General features: G+C 48.8%; 1 protein-coding gene across 4 annotated transcripts in view; it reads left to right on the top strand.

Moving 5' to 3' along the window:
* The window catches only part of CLPTM1L (CLPTM1 like), a 2,174,700-nt gene that overhangs the window by 1,522,880 nt on the left and 627,383 nt on the right, over positions 1-24,437 (top strand). For all 4 annotated transcript variants that reach the window (XM_086965311.1, XM_086965312.1, XM_086965310.1 and 1 more), the window contains one exon: positions 13,856-13,938. In XM_086965311.1, the coding sequence (XP_086821437.1) occupies positions 13,856-13,938 (83 nt within the window). The remainder of the gene's footprint in view (positions 1-13,855; positions 13,939-24,437) is intronic.

Here is a 24,437-nt window from a genome sequence, read left to right on the forward strand (position 1 = left end):
CGTATTTCAGGTTATTGCACCTTTCCATGTGAATGAAGTCGAGTTGCAAGACCTCAAACGGGTATGTTGGAGGGGCAAAATGACCAGCTGGGGTTGGGGTTCCCCTGCCGGGATTGTGTTTCAAACACACCATACAGTTTCTGACCAGATTCTCTGCACATTTTGGGATACCACTATTCTGCCATACTGGGGCCAACAGCTTACATATTCCTTTCGCGCTGACGTGTGCCATTCCGTGGGCCATTGTCACCACTGCGAGCACATAAGCGTCGGGTAACAACCATCGCTGATGTTCTGACAGTTCGACCCAACAATCATTCGCGTCTAATCTACCCTTGCTTTCTCTCCATTCATTCACCTCTTGCTCAGTTGCGTCAGATTGTATACATTTCACGCTTTCGATGGTATCCTCACACATACCCACATCGGGGGTCCATCTAGCAGGACCTACAACATAGATCCGACTCATTGTGTTCCTTGCAGTCTCTTTCGCGACCTCATCGGCAAATGCATTCCCTCGACCAACATCATCTCGGATCTTCCTATGCGCGCTACACTTCACAATCGCAACCTGTAGGGGCAAGGTCAGTGACTCGAGAAGGTCGTGTACTAGCTGGCCATGTTGTATTTTTGCGCCATGCGACGTCAGGAACCCACGTTCACGCCACAATCTTCCAAAACTGTGGGCGACGCCGAAGGCGTACTGACTATCAGTGTACACATTCACTCGTTTTCCTTTCGCCAACACGCATGCTCTTGTGAGTGCGATTAGTTCTGCCGCTTGTGCAGAATTGTGGGGGATGCGAGCTGTCTCTACAATCGTGTGTAATGTTGTCACGGCATATGCTGCAGTCGTATCACCATTTGGCAACTTGAAACATGAACCATCAACCCATAAATTATCATTACATTCAAGGAAGGGAGTATCCTGCAAGTCTACTCTCCCTTTTGTCTCTTCCTCTGTCCTAAAACAGCAGTCATGTTTGTCGATTTTATCTGTCTCTGCTGGTGGAATGGGTAGTAACGTAGCAGGGTTGAGTGTATCACACCTCTTTATTTGAATGTGGCTTGCCAACAGGGTCAATTCATAGCTGGACAGTCGAGCACTAGTTAGGTGCTGTGTTTTCGTCCTGTTTAGTAAAATATCCACTGCATGCGGGACCATAACGGTCAGAGTATTATTCATGACTAACCCAGCCGACTGTCGAATACAGACAGCCGCTGCGGCAGTGGCCCTCAAACAGCTTGGTAATGCCTTAGCCACGGGGTCTAGAGTTGTGGAGAAATACGCACATGGGCGTTGTTTGTCCCCAAAGTGCTGTGTCAGGACTGATAATGCGCAACCTTCCTTCTCATGGACGTATAATGTAAACGGCTTGCTGTAGTCGGGATTGCCCAACACAGGAGCCGAACATAATGCCTCACGCAACTCATGGAAACTTGTCTGACACTCTTCAGACCAAGGCAAAGGATTGGGTGTGTCTTTACGCATTAATGCCAGTAAGGGCGTGGCCAACAGTGAGAAATTCGGTATCCATTGTCTACAGTACGATGTAATGCCCAAGAAGGCACGCACTTCTCTCTGTGTCCTTGGGACACTCAGTTCTGCAATCGCCTGTATTCTTTCTGGGGTCAGTCTCCTTCCCTCCTTCGATAAGATGTGACCCAAGTAGGTTACTTCTTGTCGGCAAAATTGTAGTTTGGAAAGCGAGACTTTGTGCTTCATGTCACACAAATGACGCAACAATGACAACGTGGCTTGTTTGCAAATCTCTTCAGTATCTGCAGCGATCAGTAAGTCGTCTACATACTGTATCAGAGTCGCGCCACCAGGTAGAACAATCGTATCGAGTTGCGTTTTCAGAGCCTGACTGAATATTGATGGACTCTCGCAGTAGCCCTGAGGAGCGCGTCTGAAGTGGAAACTTCGTCCTCCTAAATTGAAGCCGAAGATATCCCTGCTCTCCTCGGCAATCGGGATGCTGAAGAAAGCATTCTTCAGGTCAATCACCGAAAACCAATCGGCTGAGGCTGGAACCATTGTCAATAAGGCAGTAATGTCGGGGACGACTGGAAACTGCGGTACGACGATCTTATTCACTTCCCTTAGGTCGATCACGAATCGGTACACAGGGGGCTGTGAAGGATCCGTACGCTTTAAGACAGGCAAAACTGGACTGTTACAAATGTTGCCTGTGGTTTCTTCAATGACGTCTTTCTCAATTAGATCGTATATTATTTCTAGCAAAGCCTATTCACATTCTTTTGACATTTTATATTGGGGAATACGTGGCAACCTGACATTATTTTTCAATGTTATGACATACGGTGCTATCTTCAAATGACCTACATCATTAGAACCATTCGCCCAAAGTACATCTGGAAGAGATGACAGCTCGATCGGAATGCTCTCTTTTGCCAAATACATCGGGGAAATCACTTTCTTGCCAAGGGTAAGTTGTACTCCCGAAGGGGAACAGTATAAAGTCGCATACAATCTCTTCAGTAAATCCAAACCTAACAAATTTTCGCCACAACCGGTTGTAAGAATGAGGGGTGCTTCTAATTCGCATGGGCCAACAGAAAGGGGCATGGGATTGGAGATCGGGTTTCTAACAGGGGCGCCAGTAAAACCTACTGAAACATTCATTTCGCCGGACAAAGGTGCGCCAGGAAGTTTTGAGTGCATAATCGAACTTTTAGTAGCACCAGTATCCAGCAGAAATGGCTCCGACACTCCGGATGTGATCACCTCGACATAAGGTCCATTCTGATCTACTGGAACTGAAACAACTCCCTCTCTTTGTCCATGGCTGTCCTAGCAATTATTACCCTCATGCTCATTGTCTGCGTAATAGTCATCTGCATAGTACTGAGCTGTTCGGGAAGACGCATTATTCTGTTGGTCAAAGCTATTCATGGAGTTTTGAGGCGGAAAAGAAGTGGTGTTCTGGGGGAAATTTCCACGGCCCCTACCTCTAGGAACCTGTTGAACACCTCTACCTCTTGCGCCGGAAACACCGCTTAAACGTTGTGCAAGAGCTTGGCAATTACTTTTGAAATGACCCTCCTCTTTGCAATATGCACATTGATTCGGGCCATATGGAGAACGCTGGTGGGAAAACTCGTTTCCTTGCGCGTTTCTCGAATACTGCTGCGGTTGCTGATAATTGGGCTGACTAGGAGTGCGAGGCGGATACGCTTGCTGGAGGAGAACTTTAGTCTTTAGTTCCTTAGTCTTCCTCTCTGTCTTATCTAGCTCGTCTTTGCGCCTATTTTCGTAGTACTGGGCTGTGGCTAAAATCTGTGCTGACGTGGAAACAGCCCAAGCACTCTCTGAATCTTTCAATTTATTGCATAGTTCGGGAAGCAAATTATGTACAAATTTGTCTACGAACAATCTTTGGCCACCCTCGGTAGCCATATCCTGACCACTATGATCAGTGAAAGTCTCCTCAAATCTCGTGAAAAAGTCGGACACATTTTCATCTTTCTTTTGCTTGCACGCGGATAGCTTGTCCCAATTTACACGTAATTCAGGCATTAACGTTTTCATGTACGCAATAATCCTACCTGGAAGATCTGCTATTAAAGGCTCGGGTTTGGAACCGCCAACTTGTCTGGCATCAGTAGCGGTAATATTAGCCCATGAATCACCTAGTTCTTGATCATGATCTGTATGACGAATTTTACTCCATAAAGGATGCGGAACGACATTCCCAAACAACATGTCTATGTCTGCTAAATTCATTATACATGAGCTGGCAGTCTGTGATAATTCCTTGTAATACCCTGCGGGATTTTTACGTGGGTCAGGTAGTGTCTGTTTGAGTGCTAAAACTTCGGATCTTTTACAGGGGACATGTACCCATACACGCTGGAAATGCGGTGGAACAGGCGTTTGCGCGTTCGCATCGCCTTTCCTCCATACCGGAGGAACCTCTCTCATGGGGTACTGTCGCGCCTTTTTCCTACCAGACACTTCGTCTTCATCAAACGATCTAGAGCTGTTTCCTGTGCTCCTATAAGATAACAGTAAATCCATTGCTTTCTCAACATCTGCGCCTATAATCATGCCTTCATAGAATTTAAATCGCATGCGGGCTAGTTCCTGCATTCTGCGTTTTGGGTCATTGTCTTGTAAATCTCCCCAAAGGTACACACACATTTCCTCAAACACATATCTTTGAGTGGATGGGTCCCATTGTCGGAAAACTTCCATAACAGACTGAGTATCGTATCTACCAGTGTCAGTAACCCATTTGCGTGCTAACTCATTTAGTACTTCTCTTTCCTCGTAATCAGGTAGTTGACTACGCAACTGTCTACGTCCTGGTTTAGGGGTCGTTTTAGGTGACCCAAAGAACGGCGAGAATAGACCAGTGACAGTTCTTGTCACTCTCTGTCTGACAGAAGAAGAAGCTTGCGGCGAAACAGATGCGCCAGAGAAGACAGGCTGAGGTAAGGAGGAAGTTGAAGCGACAGCAGAGGAAGTTGAGGCAGTAGCAGACGTAGTATCGTAGTGAATAGTTGGAGCAGTAGGCAAGGTTGTAGAAGGAGTGTGTAGCAAAGGCGGCGGCCCTTGGGAAGGCTGCGCCGGAGAAGTAGAGCAAGAGCTCAATCAATCAATCAATCAGTGACACTTGTAAAGCGCGCTCCATACCCGTAGGGTCTCAAGGCGCTGGGGGGGGGGGGGTGCCGCTACTGCTCGAACAGCCAGGTCTTCAGCTTCTTCCTGAAGGAGAGGTGGTCTTGGGTCAGGCGCAGGTCGGTCGGGAGGGAGTTCCAGGTCTTGGCGGCCAGGTAGGAGAAGGACCTTCCTCCTGTAGTCGCTCTTCGGATGCGGGGGACGGCGGCGAGGGCGTGGTTGGCTGATCGGAGGTGGCGTTTGGGAGCGTAGAAGTTGACTCGGCTGTTGAGGTAGCTCGGGCCTTGGTCGTGTAGGGCTTTGTGTGCGTGGGTGAGGAGGCGGAAGGTGATTCTTTTGTTGACGGGGAGCCAGTGAAGGTCTCTCAGATGTCCGGAGATGTGGCTGGTTCGTGGGATGTCGAGGATGAGTCTGGCTGAGGCGTTCTGGATCCGCTGGAGTCTCTTCTGGAGCTTGGCGGTGGTACCGGCGTAGAGGGCGTTGCCGTAGTCCAGTCGGCTGGTGACGAGGGCCTGGGTGACGGTCTTCCTGGTCTCGGTGGGGATCCACCAGAAGATCTTCCGTAGCATGCGTAGGATGTTGAAGCACGCCGAGGAGACGTTGTTGACTTGCCTGGTCATGGAGAGGGAGGAGTCCAGGATGAAGCCCAGGTTGCGTGCATGGTCTGTCGGTTTGGGTGCGGTGCCCAGGGCGGGAGGCCACCAGGAGTCGTCCCAGGCGGAGGGTGAGGAGCCCAGGATGAGGACCTCCGTCTTGTCCGAGTTCAGTTTCAGGCGGCTGGTCGTCATCCACTCGGCTACCTCTTTCATCCCTTCGTGCAGGTTGGCTCTGGCGGCGGCGGGGTCGTTGGTCAGGGAGAGGATCAGCTGGGTGTCGTCGGCGTAGGAGATTATGCTGAGGTTGTGTTTGCGTACGATGGCCGCGAGGGGGCTCATGTAGACGTTGAAGAGGGTGGGGCTCAGAGATGATCCTTGGGGGACGCCGCAGATGACTTCGGAGGCCTCTGACTTGTACGGTGGTAGGCGGACTCTCTGTGTTCTTCCGTCGAGGAAGGAGATGATCCATTCCAGCGCCTTGTCCTGGATTCCGATGTTGCTGAGGCGCCGTACTAGGGTGCGGTGGCAGACCGTGTCGAATGCCGCGGAGAGGTCTAGGAGGATGAGGGCCGCTGTTTCTCCATTGTCCATCAGGGCTCGGATGTCATCGGTGGCGGCGATGAGGGCGGTCTCGGTGCTGTGGTTGGCTCGGAAGCCGGACTGTGAGGGGTCGAGGGATCCGTTCGTCTCGAGGAAGGCGGCCATCTGCTTGTTGACTGTCTTCTCGATGACTTTGGCTGGAAACGGGAGGAGCGAGATGGGGCGGTAGTTCTTGAGGTCGGTGGGGTCCGCTGTTGGTTTCTTGAGTAGAGCGCTGAGTTCGGCGTGTTTCCAGCTCTCAGGGAAGATGGTGGTGTCGAAGGATGTGTTGATGATGTCTCGCAGGTGGGGTGCGATGACAGCGTCGGCCTTGTTGAAGACGTGGTGAGGGCAGGGGTCGGTCGGTGATCCGGAGTGGATGGAGTTCATCGTGCGGATGGTGTCTTCGGTGCTGATCGGGGTCCAGGCGTGGAGGGTGGTGGTGGGGGGTGGTTGTTCGGTCATGGTGTGCGTTGGTTGGTTGTTGAAGCCGTTGTGTATGTCCGCGATCTTGTTGTGGAAGTATGAAGCGAGGGAGTTGCAGAGGTCTTGCGATGGGGTGATGTCGTTGTTTCCTGCGCTGGGGTTGGAAAGCTCTTTCACGATGTTGAAGAGTTCCTTGTAGTTGTGTGCGTTGTTGTCCAACCGGTCCTTGAATGCTGTTTTCTTGGCGGCGCGGATCAGCTGGTGGTGTTTCCGGGTGGCAAGTTTGAAGGAGGTCCTGTTGTCCGGTGTCGGATCCCTTCTCCAGACTTTCTCGAGGGCTCGGCAGTTCTTCTTGGAGCTCTTGAGTTCATCGGTGAACCATGGGGCCTTCTTGCTGCCGGGTCTGCTAGGCGGGGTCCTCAGTGGGGCGAGTTCGTCCGCGCAGTTGCTGATCCACTTTGTGAGGTTGTCGGCGGCCTGGCTGGGGTTCGCTGAGCTGGCAGGAGGGTGCTGGCTCAGGGAGGTGGCGAGCTGGTCTGCTGTGATCTTGTTCCAGCTTCTGCGGGCGGCCTGTTGCTGGTGTTGGTGGGTCGTCGTTTTCTTGAAGGTGAAGTGGACGCAGCTGTGGTCCGTCCATTGAAGCTCTGTGGCGTGGCTGAAGTCGATGTCTGTGCTGGAGGAGAAGACTGCGTCGAGTGTGTGTCCGGCGAGGTGGGTGGGGGTGGACACCAGTTGCTTGAGTCCCAGGTTGGCGAGGTTGTCGAGCAGGGTGCTGGTGTTGCGGTCGTTGTTGTTCTCCAGGTGGAAGTTGAGGTCTCCCAGGAGGATGTAGTCAGCGGAGGGGAGGGCATGCGGGCTGACGAAGTCGGCGATGTCCTCGCTGAATTGCGTGCGTGGTCCAGGGGGTCGGTAGATCAGGGTGCCTCTGAGGGTGGTGTTCGGGTTGGTGTGGATCTGGAAATGCAGGTGTTCGGCGCTGGTCAGGGTGTTGTCGGTACTGGTCGTGAGACGGATGGTGCTCCTGTGGATGATGGCGATGCCTCCTCCCATCTGGTTGGCGTTTCGGTCCCTCCGGACGATCTTGTAGCCCTCTGGGATAGTGATGGCGATGTCGGGAGCTGAAGAGGCGTTCATCCAGGTCTCCGTGAGGAAGGCAACGTCAGGGGCTGTGGCGTCTAGGAGGTTCCAGAGTTCGATGGCGTGTCTGTGGACGGAGCGGGTGTTGAGCAGGATGCACTTGAGGTGGGTGCTGCTGGTGTTCGACTTGGCGGGTGCTGGTGCGAGGCTGGTCCGGATGCAGGTGAACTTGCAGGCGTGGCAGCTGAAAGGTCCGTGGGTACGTCGTGGAGTGGCTTGATGGCATTCTGGGAGTCGGCCGGTGTTGAGAGCGGTGAGGGTGGCGGCGGAGTACGTCAGGCGGGTCGGTCGGGGTCTTCGGGGGCCAGGGGTCCTGGCACTGGGCGCGGTCCAGGCGTAGACGGGCATAGACGGGCTTACCTTTGGCGCGCCTTCGGCGCACAATCGGCGCGCCCGCTGCGCGTGACCGCTGCGCGTTCGCACGGTCGCCATTTAAGGCGAAGTGCGCGGGTGGGCGGAGCAGCTGGGAGGCGGGAGCGGGGAGGGCACAGAATAGAAAAAGGGGCGGGGAAAAGCGGCGGTGGCGGGAAGGGAGGGCGGAGGGCGGCGAGGTAGGCGGACAACAAGGAAGGAAACCAAAACACAGGCAAAAAGAAATAAAATACAACAGGCACAAATTACGGACAAAACAAGGCAAAAACAACCGCAGCGGAGTCAGCCGGCAATCGGCAAACGAGGCAGCAGCGCGGCAGAGGGCAGGCAAGGGGCACACGCAGCAGCTGGTGGCCGTGCGGCGCGGGGGTGTCCCACAAGTGCTGCGTTTCGTGCGCCAGGGCGCGGTATAACAATACGCTTTGGGGGTCCCACAACGCTTGATGTATATGGGGGTGGCGAGTTTAATAAATGGGACATTAACGGATCTTTCTCTGATGTTCCCTTTGAACCTTGTCCCTCATGTGGTAACATTGGGTAGCATTTATCTACTGCTAACTTCTTGCTTCTGAGCATTTGTTCACTTTCTTGCTCTTCCTCGTTATCTTTGTATGCAATGGCGGCTTGCACCATTGACATACCTCTTCTATTTTTCTTAGCTAGTTTCATTTCTTTCTGTTTGGCTTCTTTGCGCCATAAGCGAAAAGAGTCAAACATCGCCGGCCGGGCTTTCTTCTTGAACAATTTGACCTCGAGGTTGTATTTCTGGGTCGAAACTACCATGTTGGGGCCATTTTAAGACACCATCCTTGCGTGTATATTTCATCCATACCTCGTTATACGTGATAGGACCTACTCCATGTTTTATATATAACTCATATGTTGGAGTTCCAATCGGAGGAACCGGACGCGAATCCTCTAATCGGGAGTCCTTACTACAACCAAGACAAAACAAGTTTCCAAGTCTGCTGAGACCAGGCATCTTCGCTCACTAGTCTAGCTTCAAACTTCAAGGGATTATCTAATTATGATATTATCGTGAATACACGAAACCCTCGGTTTTGGTGCTTGCAAGTACCAATAATACAAACCGTATCTCTGGGATACCAAGACTAAGAATCAAACTAAGAACCAAACTAAGGACTGGGAGACGCTCCACTTATACTTAACTGAATATTGAAGATCGGTGACGTCACTAGAAGACTCTTCTATCGTTTCGTTCTACCAAGGATCACTGGGTCCAAAACAAGGCGATAGTCAGGGCAGCAGTCCTTCGTAGCCGTCGGGACGCGGGGAACCTCGCAGCAAAGACCTTCGGAACCACGTCGACATGCAGGGGTCGCTGAAGTGGCTGGCCGTCGTCCGGAATTTTCACACGAAGCTCCTCACGAACATCTGGCTTGGACCGTCACCGCTTGATACCGCCCCAAGTTGGGCGCCAACTGAGGTGCCGGGTTTTTAGAGACCCGGTGGTGCCAGGGGATCACACCCGAAGACCTCTAGGTTCTCCCTGTTCTGGACTTACAGAAACACTGAGTCTTCTAGATGAAGTCAAAGATCAAGTTTATTGGCTGCAACCAAGTAACATGCGTCCTAGAAGTACGACAACACGGGCCGTAAGTTCTCAGGAGACTGTTCGTTTTTACAGAACCAGACTTCTCCTTATATACATAAATAACAGCTGCAGGCAAGAATTCTTAAGTTTACGATATGGCAATACAAATATTTCCACAATAATACAAAGAGCGAAGTCATGCTGGTCAGTACATATTTTAGATGTCCGGTTAGTGATGGATTACCTCGCCAGATCCAGAACTCCCATCAGATATCGATGAAATGCCAATAAGGTCGAGCCCCCTCCCACCATAAAACGGGTCATAAACAAGAATCACGGACAGGTGTGCATGTGTATGGAAAACAGGGTTTGTATGCAGTGAAGGTTTATGACATGTTGTGCTTTGATGATATCGGGCTCGGCCACTGGGCGAGGAGCTGCCCAAACAGGCTTGGCTGGAGGCGGTGGAGTCAGCTCGGCCAGGTCATGAGGGGGGTCAGCTACAGAGGACGTGTCCTTTCGGATCAAGCTCGGCTTTAATCAATTGACTTATATGAGGGCAAGTCCTAAGATGGATGCCGTTTACAAAATGGAGTCTGCGGGTTCGAGTCGCAAATCAAGATTCAAGAGTGTTAGCATCGCTTAATCATGACGCAAATGCATGGGGATGATGTCCCAATCATTACCGGTTCGTGGATACCAAATTCGTCATGATACGACGGTATTTTATAACGTGAGTGATGGACCCCGAGGCTGGTAAAACGGAGGGATCCAGAATTGCGGTACCACAACATCCCCATCAAACCACCGGCAGAAGTTTTCCGTAACATTAACAAATTGGTGTTGAACTTACTGTGGGCGGGAAAGCAAGCATGACTGGAACTGCGAACAATGACACTGCCATATGAAAGGGGAGGCTTCAAGGTCCCAGACATCTATCTTTACTATCTCTGCGCTCAGGCGCAATTCGCGCACTACTTGTACCACGAGATACCCTTCCTGACCCATGTGGCAGTGGAAACAGGAGATGCTGCCCAATCCCATTAGCCAACATATTACCACACAAGCGTCCCAGATTGCACGAAAGGGATATAAATACGGTAAACACCACCACTGACGCATGGAGGTTGATAGGCAAAAAAGCTAGTAAATTACCATTGTACGCACCAGCACTCCCACTAGCTAATTATCCAGCCCTATCTATCACCCAAGAACAAGTAGGCATGGATCAACTGCGGAGAGCAGGTATTGACACGATGGGAGACCTGTACAAAGAAGGAGTATTTCAAACACTAGATAAGTTGACATACATTAGCCATCCGACACTATTATTCAGCTTCAGCTACTACAGGCTCCAAAGAGCGATAAAAGAACACTTTACTACATATCCGGAAGAACCCCAGACATTGGCTCTGCTGCAATTAGTCCTGTCAGCACCCACAGCCACACACCTGGTTTCAAGATTGTATACGAGCTTACAGAGGGACATTGGAGCAAACACGGAGGGGGTAAGTGAAAAATGGTGCACAATGTTGGAAGATACGCTCACAGAGGAAGAATGGGAAACGACGTGCACACTCACCAGCATGCTAACACCAAATGGAAACCTTAGAATTATCCATTATAAATACATACACCAAATGTACTATACACCTGAGCGGCTACACAGGTATGGGTTATGTGAAGACTCTAGATGTGTAAGATGCAAACAAGAAAACGCGGGGTTTTTACATCTAGCATGGCAATGTCACTCAGTGGCACAGTTTTGGTTGCAGGTGGTGCAGGCAATTAGCGAAATGATTGCAGAGAAACTCGACTGCACGGTCAAAGTGTGTCTGTTAGGTCTAGTCCCACAGATCAGGGCAAAGAAACGTACGTTTTGTGTGATTGCATTACTAATGGCAAAACGGAGAGTTTCACTACATTGGAATGGTAAAACTGGGCCGAGAATGAAAAACTGGTTAGAGGACTTAACATATTGTCGAGATATGCTGACAACATATGAGGAAGAATTGCCTGCCAGATCACGACCTAAGGACTACTGGCTATACTTAAGGGACTACCTGGTGGCGCGAACCACAGACTGAGATGAGTGATGAGTATAACATAGTTGTCCATATACAGGATACGTTTCAACGGGGTATATAGTTGGAGATGTGGGGAGGGAGGATGCTGTGACACGGTGATTAAAGTTGTAATAGTTCTCACCTTTCTTAATTTCAAGGTTAAAGAGAAAGGGAATAGTAAATAAAAATAAAAACATAAAATGTAAGACGACAGAGGCGTCAAGCAACTGGGAAGCACTGCACTGAATTGCTAATGTTAATTGCTGCAACGCCGCTGAGCCTATGGCTGTCAGCTGATGGGCTGTGTAAACTTAAACGCAATTGAACATTGACAGTTCACAAATGTAGCCGGCCTAATATGGTTGTAGGCGCAAAGCTGTGATTGATCATGTGAAATGTGCAATAAACGTCTTCAAAAAAAAAAAAGGTACTAAATGAAGTAAGGGGGTGAATAGAGGTAGAACGAGTGGAAGGAGAGAGAACACGTAGAAGAGTAAAGTGAGCGATCAGGCAGTGAGTGTGAGTAGTGTGATACAGAGGGATATGTGGCAGTGAGCGCGAGGTGTGGGGTACAGAGGGTTATGTTGGGGCAGTGAGCGCGAGGTGTGGGGTACAGAGGGATATAAGGCAGTGAGCGCAAGGTGTAGGGTACAGAAGGATATAAGGCAGTGAGCGAGAGGTGTGGGGTACAGAGGGATATGTTGTGGCAGTGAGAGCGAGGTGTGGAGTACAAAGGGATATGCTGTGACAGTGAGCGCAAGGTGTGGGGTACAGAGGGATATAAGGCAGTGAGCGCAAGGTGTGGGGTACAGAGGGATATAAGGAAGTGAGCGAGAGGTGTGGGGTACAGAGGGATATGTTGTGGCAGTGAGCGCCAGGTGTGGGGTACAGAGGGATATGTTGTGGCAGTGAGCGTGGGGTGGGGTACAGAGGGAAATAAGGCAGTGAGCGCAAGATGTGGGGTACATAGGGATTTCAGGCAGTGAGCACGGGGAATGGGGTACAGAGGGATATAAGGCAGTGAAACACAGGGTCGGGACGTCCTGCCAGACATGATAGGGTGCATACTGGCAGATAGATATGTTATTGACACGAGACTGTGTACGTTTTAGTGGGATCTGAAATCAGGGCTATGCTGCACCCTCAATTTTTGACTTGGGAGGATAATGCATCCCCCCCCCCCCCCCCCCCCCCTCCGAGCTTAATTCAGAAGGCTACACAGTGTTAAAAGGAGGTCTTGGTGTCCAGATCTAGTTTGCCACTTCCCCTTAGGATGCAGCCTGCACTTTCATCTATGGCTGATTAAGCAAAGGACTGCACAAACCAGAATGCCATTGAGTACGAGTTTGAAGGGGGTGGGTGTATTTCCGCACCACCTCTAGCAGTGGTGATGTCATGTGGCACTCGAGGCAGAGCCTGCTCCGTTTCATGGCCTTAGGGAGAAAACCCCGATAATGGCACACACAACCCTGCTCTGTGTCTGCTGGTCTCGGCAGCGCATACCCATTGCCTCATTGGTTCAGGGTGGGATGTATGCTTTAGCACGCTCAAACTAGCCATTGTGATTCTGTATGTGATAATCAGCCACAGACAGAATGACAATGGGCGGGAGGGCCTGCGAGGAGGCGTGCAAGACTCCCCATCAGGGAGTTGAGGCCTCTGGCAGGGAACAGCTCTGCACCCTGCTGGGCCCAGAATTACGGACAAAAGGCGTCCGCAAAAGCATGGGTGTCCGCAGAGTGGACAAGGAGGGGTGCTCCAGGGGGGTCAAGCGCCCCTACTTGACCCCCCAACCCCCCCCCCCCCCCCCCCCCCCCCCCCTGCGGACACCCATGACTGCTTACCTGATATTGGTGAAAAATTGTAGATCCAGTCTGAAAGCCGGAGAGAATATTCTTTTTTGTAGAATTTATAGAAAGATTACATTTGTATCAAAAAGAATATTATGGGTGAGGAGATTACAGATAGTTTGGGTTGTTGATGTTCTTTCACTTTAAGGCACTCATTGCAAATGCTATGATATTTTGATTTGGCAGTAAACAGGAGTTTAGAGTTAAATTGGAATTATAACTCCAGAGTAAAACCCTGCTTTTTCCCTAGATATATTTTACCTTTGAAAAACAGACAACACAGAATTCAGTAGAAAAAGCTTCAGCATAAGGGAAAAACATACAGGCTTTGGGGTATAAATGCAGTTTCGCTCAGTACACACCATTAACAGGACAGAAACTGTTAATGCCCCTCCAATAAATTACTGTACCCACGGTACAGATAATCCTGGTTGCGTTATTAAAGATGCGGTTTAATGAGCACCTAAGGGTTTTTAATTACGGATTGCACATCTGTATCACTGTGTTTTTGAGAGGTAAATGGTTTTTAGCTGCTTGTCCATATTTTTTCTGTGAAATGCGTGACACTGTGAGATCTCTTACCATTTCAGTGAGTAATAAAATGCTAATGTCTTGTTCCTTTTCAGGCCATGAAATACCTGTCCTATTTACTGTATCCACTTTGTATTGGAGGTGCTGTGTATTCACTCCTAAACATTCGCTATAAAAGGTAGGCCAGCGCGTTGCATTTTTCAAATATTAATACCACCCTCATATCGTATAGTGTGCATTTTTGCTACAATTTATTTGCTTTTTCCATTACAAATATTGTTCAAATGTTATCAGTGAAGACATTAGCAGGCTTGAATGCTTGTTGGTATATGCATATTGTATTTTATATATATGTTTTGCTAGTTTTCAACATTATTTAAAAGTTTGTGAATATTAAGCCTTTAATGGGTCGCAAATCATAATTTTCTTTTTTATTGTGTTTAATGTTTACAGTATTTAACTGTTCTTAGCAAAATAATTGCTTACAGTGAACGCAGTCATTAACAATCAGCTTAATAGTAAAGTTCTCAAAGGTAGATTTAAAACAGTGGAAAGCAGAACAAAACATCTGTCCACGTACATCAATTTGGAATATTGTGCAGTTCCAGTACCTCTCCACCCAAGTACTATATCTCCATCTCAAACATTATCTGGCCCTTTTAAGCTTTCAATCATGTTGTCCCTCCCCTTCCACGGTGTTGGGACTCCCACAAACCCAGTTCTTCCCTTTACATTGCAGTAGTCGGTTTTGTTGCAGATTCCTCTTGCTGCTATAACCTAGCTCTTGTTTTGTTTTCTTTTAATTTCTTCTCGTGTACTGTTATCACCAAAATAATTCTCAACAGTTTTCCTTTTATTTAAAAAGGCTGAAGATTAAATAGAAAATGATTGAGAAGAAACACAGTTATTGCAGCAGTGTCTGCTTCTTGCCCGTTTCATTAATTACATCATGAAACGTGTTTCCTCTCCACATATATAACCAAGCCCCGGCTTCTTCTCAAAAGGTCTCTTTCTGCTTCGACAAATACATTTTTTACATAGATCTACTATCACTATTTCCTTTAACAGAGTAGAAACACTGCCTCACTTCCTTTTTGTTTGTCTCGGACAGATGCACCCATAGGGTTGGGGACGCAGGTTCATTGCTTGGTGTCTGGCTTTTAGGTGCCTACGGCCAATCTCCCCTCTATTTTCTGAAAAGATACTTCAGTCTTACAACACTACAGGGACAGCATACTGATCTCTTACACCAGCAGTGTGAGGTAAAAGCTGACTGGTACTGGTCTAATTGTCCAGTGTACTTACGTTTGCAAGGGAAGGAGGGTCAGTGTGTGGCTATGTGAAGCATCATTTCATCGAAAAAATGCTCTGATAAATCAGAGGGACATAGCATGTTTTGCTTACGCTTAAGACATCGGAGAGCGGTCTCACGTTTTGGAGAGTCATTGCCACAGTCAAAGGCTCTAGTAGAGGATAGAGAGAGAGAAGTACATCCTCACCAGAATCTGAGTTGGAAAACGTGCTTGAGAGGTCCTGGCTCACGTGACAGAGGTCTTTCACCTGTTGGGATGGGTCAAAATGAGGAAGGAGACCTGTTGGATCATTATGATTCACCATTCACTTCTGATTTTCCTTTACACAATTCAATTAACAATGTGATAAAGATGGAATGATTCCAAAAATGACTGTCGAAATATATGGCCATAGTATATCCAGTTAAAGGAGAATAACTAAATTTGACCGATCCAGTACCCGTTGATCCATTAGGACAAGTCTCACCAGAAGAGTGCCAGTATCAGCAGAGGAAAAAGCACAGATTGACACCAGACCTCACCGGCTGTTTGCCCTGCATTTTGTCCGCACTGCCTGAAACTTTTTCTGTGGCCCCCCTGGGTGGGACTATGTTCCACAGCACACCATATGGCAGAGGAGGGGCTGGCTGCTCAGGACGGGCTGAAAAGGGCCTTTTACTTCCCGTGGCGTGAGACCTGAAACCTCACCGGCTGTTTATCCTGCTTTTTGCCCGCACTGCCTAAGACTCTCTCGGTGATGATAACTTCGGGTTCATTGTATGCAGGCCCTAACATTTAATCTCCTATGTTGACCTGTGATGTTCCAACGGTGGTGCATGGTGCCATTATGAATGAGAGTAATCCTAATATTCAATTCCTCCGGTGGAATTTCGCTGAAGTGGCCTCAAATATCCAAACTTCGGGTTGGCAGTCTCTTATCAAAGATTACGATATTGTGCGTATACAGAAAACACGGGCTGTGAATGAGATTATTTTCAGTGGGTTTGTGTTTTAATCTTCCTGCCCTGTCTTCTCCTGTGGGTCGTTCTAAAGGGGGCATGGCTGCCAGTTCAAGGTTGATAGTGGATGGTAAAATTGTTCCTATTGTGATAGAAATGGACGTGGTATAGGCCTTTGACCTTTGTTGAGGAAGTCATTTTAGGTTTTATGTGGTGAATTTTTATAATGACTTTACAACCAAGGGCAATTCGGATTCCCAGGGACTGTCTTACCGATAGGTTCTCTAGCCGAGAAGGATGCATAGGCTGGTAGACCATTCAACCTCCTCTTGGCAGGTGATTTTCATGCCAAACTAGCCACTGTGCCTTCTTTATCATTATTAATATTTGACCTCCTTATCTCGGAGGTAGATCGAAATTCTATGGATTTCAGAGGACGCCAACGGTATCCATTTCTGGTGACCTATGATATCTATAAAACGGGGTTTCTTGTCTTGCAGTGAATGATTCTCTCTCTTGCTCTGGGCCAAAGTCTGATGAGTAAAAATAAGTCCAGTCCGCAACAACCATTGGCTGAGCCAATAGGTCTTGCCTGTGTAAGAGCTGTTGGCTTTGCCAATATGTTTTAGCCATGCTTGGCTTAGCTGCTCTTCAGCAAGGCCAAAAGTTACCACATCTGTAATACCAACTTTTGCTTGAAGGTGTAATGGGACCACAATAGATTGTCTTTACTTCATGGAGTTTGTACCGATTAATTACAGGTGGCTAGGTGCTTGCATTAGTTTATAGCTCCCACTACACCCTAGTACTATAGATCGTGGTTCCCCCTGAAGAACCAGCACATACCTGTAGGGAGTAGCCATTTGTTAACCACCAAGGAACCTGGGTCGCAGGTTAATTTGGCGCCATCCTCACATGAAATTATGAACCACTGTGTTGATGGCAGTATAGATTTGGTGAATTCTTGTTCTTTGGATGCCTAAGATCCTGTTGTGGGCCTAAGCTGTTTCTTAGAACATATGCTTTGTGTGAAAGGTATGCTCACTAGACCCGTGAGCATGGCTTCTCTCCATGGTAAAACATGGTTTGACAAAGATTTCACGGTGGCAAACAATAGCCCGTGTAGGGCCTTCAAGCAAATCCCTAGAGAGCAGAGCTTAATTTTAGCCAGCAGAAAGGCATATGCTTTGGTACTGAGAAATAGGAAGTCGGCTGTTAAGGCTGAGACGTGGGAGGCTATCGTGGTCGCCTGTCAGAGCAAAGATTCTCAGGTGTTCTGGAACTTGGTTCGGGCTTGTCTATCACCGGTTTCGTCCCCAGATACAGTTACTGTTAGGCCTGGCACCATTGGCGTCGGTCTCCCTTCCATTTTTTCTGTTGCCTCATTTATTTTTGCTGGTGTTATATGCTTTGGGCACTGTGCCACTGCTATTCAGTGCCATAGTGCAAGTGCTCCCTACTGTAAATTGATGTACTAATCAGTGGTTCCATGTTTGGCTATTTGGTTTACTTATCAGACCCTAGTCTAGTGCACTGAATGTGCCCAGGGCGTGTAAATCCAAATGCTGTTGGTGGGCCTGCATCACTGGTTGTGCCACCCACAGAAGCAGCCTTGTAAAATATGTCTAAGGTCTGCCATCGCAGAGCCTGCGTGCAGTCTGGTACTGTCATGCTGACTGGGCAAGTGCACCCACTTCCCAGTCCCTAAACCTTCCCTTTTCTTCATATCAGTCACCCCTCTGGTAGGCCCACGGGCAGGGTGCATTGTAAGTATAAGGTAGGACAGGCCCTGATGTGTGTGGCATTTCCTAATAGTGAATTACAGCCTTTTTCGTTTTTCACTATTGCAAGGCTACCTGTTCTCCATAGGCCAGAATGGGCTGTTAGAATTGTTACACTTTATAATCCTAACTGTCTCAGAGAACATGGTAGAAATTCGAGTTTAGTATGCCTGAACTCAATATAATAAAATACATATTTTAGTAAAGTTTATTTTAATATTCAGTGTTTGCAAATACCACTTTTAGAAAGTAGGTATTTGCTTGTCTAACCATTCCAACCTGCCTCTGCTAGTTTGTGTATTCCTATGTCTGGTTTTGTGAGTGACAGGGCTGGGGAATTCCAGGAGACAGGCTGAGTCACCCAGTGGTGAATAGAGAGATCTGCATCCAGATGGGAGGGAGGAGTGCACCTGAACTCTGAATAGGGCTGTGCCTGCCTTCCACAATGCTGGCTCCACACCCTGGGGAGCGGCTGATGTCTCTCCCTGCACACTGAAAGAAGAGAAGGAGTCCTGTAAACAAAGTGCTCCAGGACTGTACTTACCTTCCACAAGGCTGGCTCCACCTCCTGTGGGGCGTCTGATGTGCATGCCCTGCACTCTGAAAGGAAAGGAGAAGTCTGGTAAACAGAGTGCTTCAGAACTGGTTTGGACTGGGCAAAGGCCCCTCTCCCCTCAGAGAACAAAGGAGTTCTGGGTATAAATATTGGGACCCTGATCCCATGAAATTAGATCACTTTTGGACTACAAGAAGAAAACTTTACTGAGGAGAGGAACCTGAAGAAACTGAGGAGAGACTATTCCCAATCTGAAGTGCTGCTTGGGGGATTGGCCTGCAGTGGTTGCCTTACTGCCGAAGGAAGGAGAAAGGAACTTTGTGTACTTTGCTTTCAACTTGTGAAGGATCTCCAAGTGCTTGGAAAAGAGCTTGCCTCCTGCTGAAGTCTCAGGGACAACAGCCTTCACCCCCAGCTCCCCAGAGTTCTTTGAAAGTGCCTGCTGCTGTTTTGGGCCTTCTGAGGAACTGTGTGTCGCAAGGAGCTGGAAGAGCGACTCAACGAGAAGAAGCGTGTCGCTGTGCCTGCCATCGCAACTCCGGAGAAAGGAGGGTGTCGCTGCTGGAACTGTCGCACTGCACCGCATCGGAGAGAAGCGTGCCGCAACAAAGAGGAAGCGTGTCGCCGTCGCTGCTGCTGCCGTTGCAACTCCGAAGAAGGAGGGTGTCGCCGCTGGAGCTGTCGCACTGCACCGCATCAGGAGAAGAATCTCGCAAAGAGGTCGGAGCATGTCGCTGTGCCTGCCATCGCAACTCTGAAGCCGGAGGGTGTCACAGCTGGAACTGTCGCATTGAACTGCATCGACCAAGAGCACCTCGCATCCCCGAGAAGCATGCCGCCGTCGGAGCTGCTGCCGTCACATCTTGGATGTCGCCGCTGTAGTTGTTGCATCGAGCGAAAACTTCACGCATCGTGGAGAAAAGCGTCGCCGCTGGAGCTGTTGCCGTCGCCTCGTAAGGGTGTCGCTGCTGCAGTCCACGCATCGAATCGAGAACTTCTGCCATCCCCGAGAAGCGTGCCGCATCTGGAAGATCTTCACATCTTTATTTCTTTGCACCTGACTTTGCCGCATTTCCCATCGCTGCGACATTGCTTGTCGTGGAAGCGCAACGCAACTTAAGGTACTTTGACGCAGAGTGTCGCATCCAAGAACTGAACTGAACTAAGCTTAAATCTACCATCTTAAAGTAATCATAGTGTGTATTTTTGTCGTTTTTGGTCTTGTGGCAACTCTATATAAAGTCTACTTATTTTTGATATAAAACCTGTGTGGTGTCCATTTGTAGTGTTGTCACTGGGTTACTGTATGTGATCACAACTGCTTAACTTACAACGCCTCTGAAATAAGCCTTGACTGCTCACGCCACTTAACCTAGAGGGTGAGCAGGGGTTATTTTAGTTGTGTAATCCCCTTTCCCTGACTAGAGGAGAGGGTCCCTATTTGTCACAAGTACCTACCTGTGCCAACTAGAGACCCCCAAATCTAACAGTTCCCCTCCACATTACCCCAGAGTTTTGAACTGAACACTTTTCTTCTGTTTACTCCTCCAATATTGTGATCCCAGATGAGGGACTGAATGAGGATTCTTCATGCAATAGACTCTTTTAAGGAAGAGGAAGTTCTTAAAGCCATGCATGATAGTCTGTAGAAAAAGGAGCTGGGCCCGGATGGGGTCCCTCTGGATTTATTCAACGCGGATCCTGGGTTTTGGACCCCTATGCTTACTCGTGTTTTTAACTCAGTTTGTCGAGAGGGCACTCCGCCTTTTTGGCATATGTCAATTTGTAGTACCTATCTTTAAAAAGGCTAATGCCCATGACCCCAGGTGCTACTGACCAATATCCCTGCTCGATAATACAATCAAAATACTTGGCAGTGTCATATTGGGACGGCTTCTTTCCTGGTAAAGTGAGAGTAATATCCTTTCTGTGGTGAAATATGGTTTTCGGAAGGGCCTTGGGACATTCGAAAAGTGCCTCAGTTTACATCTCATTGTGGCTAAATACAAATACGCGGAGGGCACTCCCATCATCTTGCATTCATACTTTTATCGAGTGTATTCGATTGTGTCAACGGGTCTAAACTGTGGGCTACCTTTGTGCCTCAACGTGTGTCTGGTTAACTTCCTAAGATCACTCCACCAGGACCTTTCGGCTTCAGTGAGATTTGGAAAGGCTGGTGAATGTACTGCACCTTTTAAAGTCAATCGTGGAATACATGAAGATTGTGTACTTGCCCCCATTCTCTTTTTACTTTATATTAATGATTTGTAGCGGACACTGGTATCTACCAGTGTGGACGTACCACGTATTGAGAAAAAAGGCCATGCGTGTATTATTGTACACGGACAGCATGGTGCTTCTTGCCAGAATGGCTAATGGCCTGAAGAACTTGATTTCCAGTTTCATGGCATTTATAAAGATGCTTGATTTGGAGACCAACTTCTCAAAAACTTTTATAATGGTGTGTGACCCTAGAAAAACTGAAACTCGCTCCTTAAGTATAGTAACATATCACCCCGTTTTTAGAAATCTATAAAAGAAAATGCCTCCTGACTGTGACATATGGCATGGGCTTATGAGGCTACAGAGATGTCGGACCTATCCAAACGGAGGTAAATAGATTTTGCAGATGCTTGTTGGGGGTCCCTCCTTCAACCCCTCACTTTTCCATGCATCAAGAACTAGCGTACGTTCAAGATCTCATTAATGTTGCTCCTTTGTTTCTCTGATGTTTGATATGGGTGAACAATGAAGCAATGCTTAATGGCGCTGTTGTTATAGATTGTCTTTTATATGAATGTGAGTTGAACATCTCGGGTCTGAAGTATACAAGACACACCACTTTGGCATTGTGTTCTGCATATTTTTTGAGAACCCAAATACCATTATCAATAAAAAAAAACCTGGGTTCAGGATTGTTTCTTTAAGCATAGGCAGGGCCCTAGGGAGGCTGTAAAGGTGGTGAAGCCAGCTGTAAAAGACTATCGTTTGGTTCAGAAGGCAGCAGGTATTGCTCCTTATTTACTTTTGGTGCAGAATGTGTATGAAGGTACCTTATTCACTCGATTTAGATTACGGACTGTTAGAAATGGGATTTCTGGTTGGCTAAGACTTGTGCCAAACCCAGGCAGAAACCCCTAGGCAAGGGAGTTACACGCTGAAGATAACCCCTGCTCACCCCTTTGGTAGCTTGGCACGACCAGTCAGGCTTATACCAGAGGCAATGTGTAAAGCTTGTGCACCCCACACACACACCAGCAACCCAGTAGGCACACCACAAAAGGAACTCCACACAAGGTTATATGTAAAAATAGCCTTTGTATTATCATAAATACATTAGAAACATAATCGCACATTTACACTGTGCCAACTGGCACTAGGCAATATTCACAGTGGATTATATACATGTGACAGGGCCAATTGGGCACTGCCAGAATCATCACAAGCACAAATAATAAATGTAGACCACCACCTATAATTACTGGCCCAGCACTGTACTCAGCATCATATCCTGCAACCTAAATCAAATTATGCAATCAGCATCCCATTAGGTGTGAAATACATTCTGCGCCAACCTCCTAAGCATAAACACATTATGCCATAACCTCATAAGCCTAAACACATTAGACCATAACCTCACAAGCATAAACACATTATGCAATAAATCTCACCAGCATAAATACATTATGCAGTAATCATAAATCTCATATTAGGGAATAACCTCCTAAACATAAATACTAGAAGCATAAATCACAGTGCATAAATCACATTTCCTGGCACTACATAAATCACATTCCGGCCTGGCGCCCTACGAACCTCACAATCCCCCTGGCCAACTGGCCCTAGAGGGCTCAAATGCTATATGTCCCAAATGTCAGGGTGGCCGTTAATGCAGCAGAATCCAAGTGTGCAATTGTGCTGGGGCAGAGGAGTGCACCTCACTCCTATCTCACTCAAAATGCCCCCAAAGGAATGATGGCCTAACCGTTGCAGCTGCCGATAATTGCCGTGCAGCTGTGATCATCACGGTAGGCATGGCACTCACTGTGCCTTCTGGGCCACCACTGGGGCTCTCTCAACAAATGTGCGCCATCGTCGCAGCTGCCCGCCCTTGTGCGGTGTAGCTGGGGAAGGAAATCAGCACTGGCACCACTGTGCCTCTTCTGTCCCACTCAGGGACTCTACAACAAGATGCCCCCTAAGGAGTTAACCCGGGCACTCACGGTGCCCTCAGGAGTCCTCTCGTGGACCTTGGAAGCAAACGTTGCAGCTGCCCGCTACGGCGGTGCAGCTGTGGCAAATAAACTTAATAACAACAAGAGAGCAAGAAAATATGGAAATAGCTGGGGCAGCACGAGGAGAAACCTGTTTATTTAAAAGAACCCTCACTCACCAACCTAGTTGGTGACATGCTTCATCATTGGGTTCCCACCAGAGGGACCGAGTACCCCCCTGGTGTGCTACAACTCCTGAATTACAGCGGAGCGGGTGTTTTTTGGGGGATAGTGTAAGTGTAGGGGTAGTGCAGATTAAAAGATCGCAGGTTATTTCCCAAGGTAATTTTAATGGTGGAGAACCAGTGATCATTTAGAACAAGTGAGATGGACGTGAGCTGGCTGGTTAGGGATACCAGGAGAGTCCGATTTAAACAATAACGTGAAAGTTGGTCAACATGTTTCTGCTTATGGATGCATTTTTAGCTAAGCATTCTTCGGGACCAGAAACCCCATGGCGGTATACTCACGCTAAGGCGTATCCTAACCTATGGGGGGGGTGTACAAGGCAAAACTCACGGTTTCACCAATGCGGCCTTGTGTGATTTCCAAAGAGCCGCTGTACTGTAAAGGCGTTAATGGCTTCACTTCATGGGTTCCGGGAGGGGGTAAAGCTACTTTTTGTATGGTGTTCTCCCTCTTAAGACCTGCCTGTTGCCTGCCGCAGAACTGAATATATATATATGTGGCAAATAAGGCAGCGCCTCTGGAGCCCAGCTCTGGGGCTCTCTAATCGAACTGCCCCATCGCAATAAAAATAGGCGCCGGCACTCCACGTGCCTTGGGATACACCCAAGCCCCACTCCGGGACTTGGTGAAACAAGTGGCCCCAATCGTGGGAGTGGCCCGCTCTCTTGCGGGTCTGCTCGGGACTAGGGACTCGCACTGTGCCTCGATCGGCACCACACTGGACCAGGGAGGAGCCTCACTCACCCGAGTAACTTGGAGCCTCCGTCTCTTCTCTTCGCTGGTCACTCGGCAGCCCCAGGCACCGACAATGTGCCTTGGTGGGTCCTGCTGTACTGGGAGCCTCTCTCCTCATCTCGGGGCTCACCCTCGCCCTTGGGAGCCCCGCCTGACCCTAGGTTTTCACTCGGCCGCACTCTGCCGGGCGGCCGCACTGCCATTGGCGGCCCGGCAGCCTCTTCCTGGTTTGGGCCCGCCCAGAGTCAGGCGGACTCTGCCTGGCTTCCGGGTCGGGCCGATCGAGCTGCGGTGGTGAATTAAAATGTGGGGTGGGCACCCGCAAATAAAATCAAGCAGCAGCGGGGTGGGCACCCGCCATTTTAAGTAACCATAAAGTGGGGTGGGCTCCAGCTCAGAAACACGCAATTACGGGGTGGGCACCCGCTTGGTATATCCATAAAGCGGCATCACAGGGGAATCCCTACAAGGCGGATTCCCTCTGAAAAGGCTGCAGCTCTGCACTGCGCAGCCCCCGCTCTTCTCCTCCTTGGGGGGAAAATAAGAATAATAAAGCACAGCGCTCACAAGGCGCTAGAAGGCCCAACAAGTCCCTGGAGAGCAAGGGGGCAATGCTGGGCCCAGGGAGGCAAGCCCTCATGGCGATTCCTCCTGGTCCCCAGCAGCAGCACGCCCCAGCAAGGTCAGGAACAGCACCAGCACAGCACAGACATGGGGTCACAGCCCCTATATTTATATTACACCATCTCTTTGTCTGCAGTACAGGGCATGGGGGATCCAGATGAAACTGGTTCAGGGGGGATTTGGAGCACTTTATTTTCCAAGCTCCTCTTCCCCTTTGTCAGGTGGGGGCTAGGTGAGCAGACACACCACATGGGGCGGAGCCAG

Source organism: Lissotriton vulgaris, chromosome 4_1 (assembly GCF_964263255.1).
Source record: "Lissotriton vulgaris chromosome 4_1, aLisVul1.2, whole genome shotgun sequence".
NCBI lineage: Eukaryota > Metazoa > Chordata > Amphibia > Caudata > Salamandridae > Lissotriton > Lissotriton vulgaris.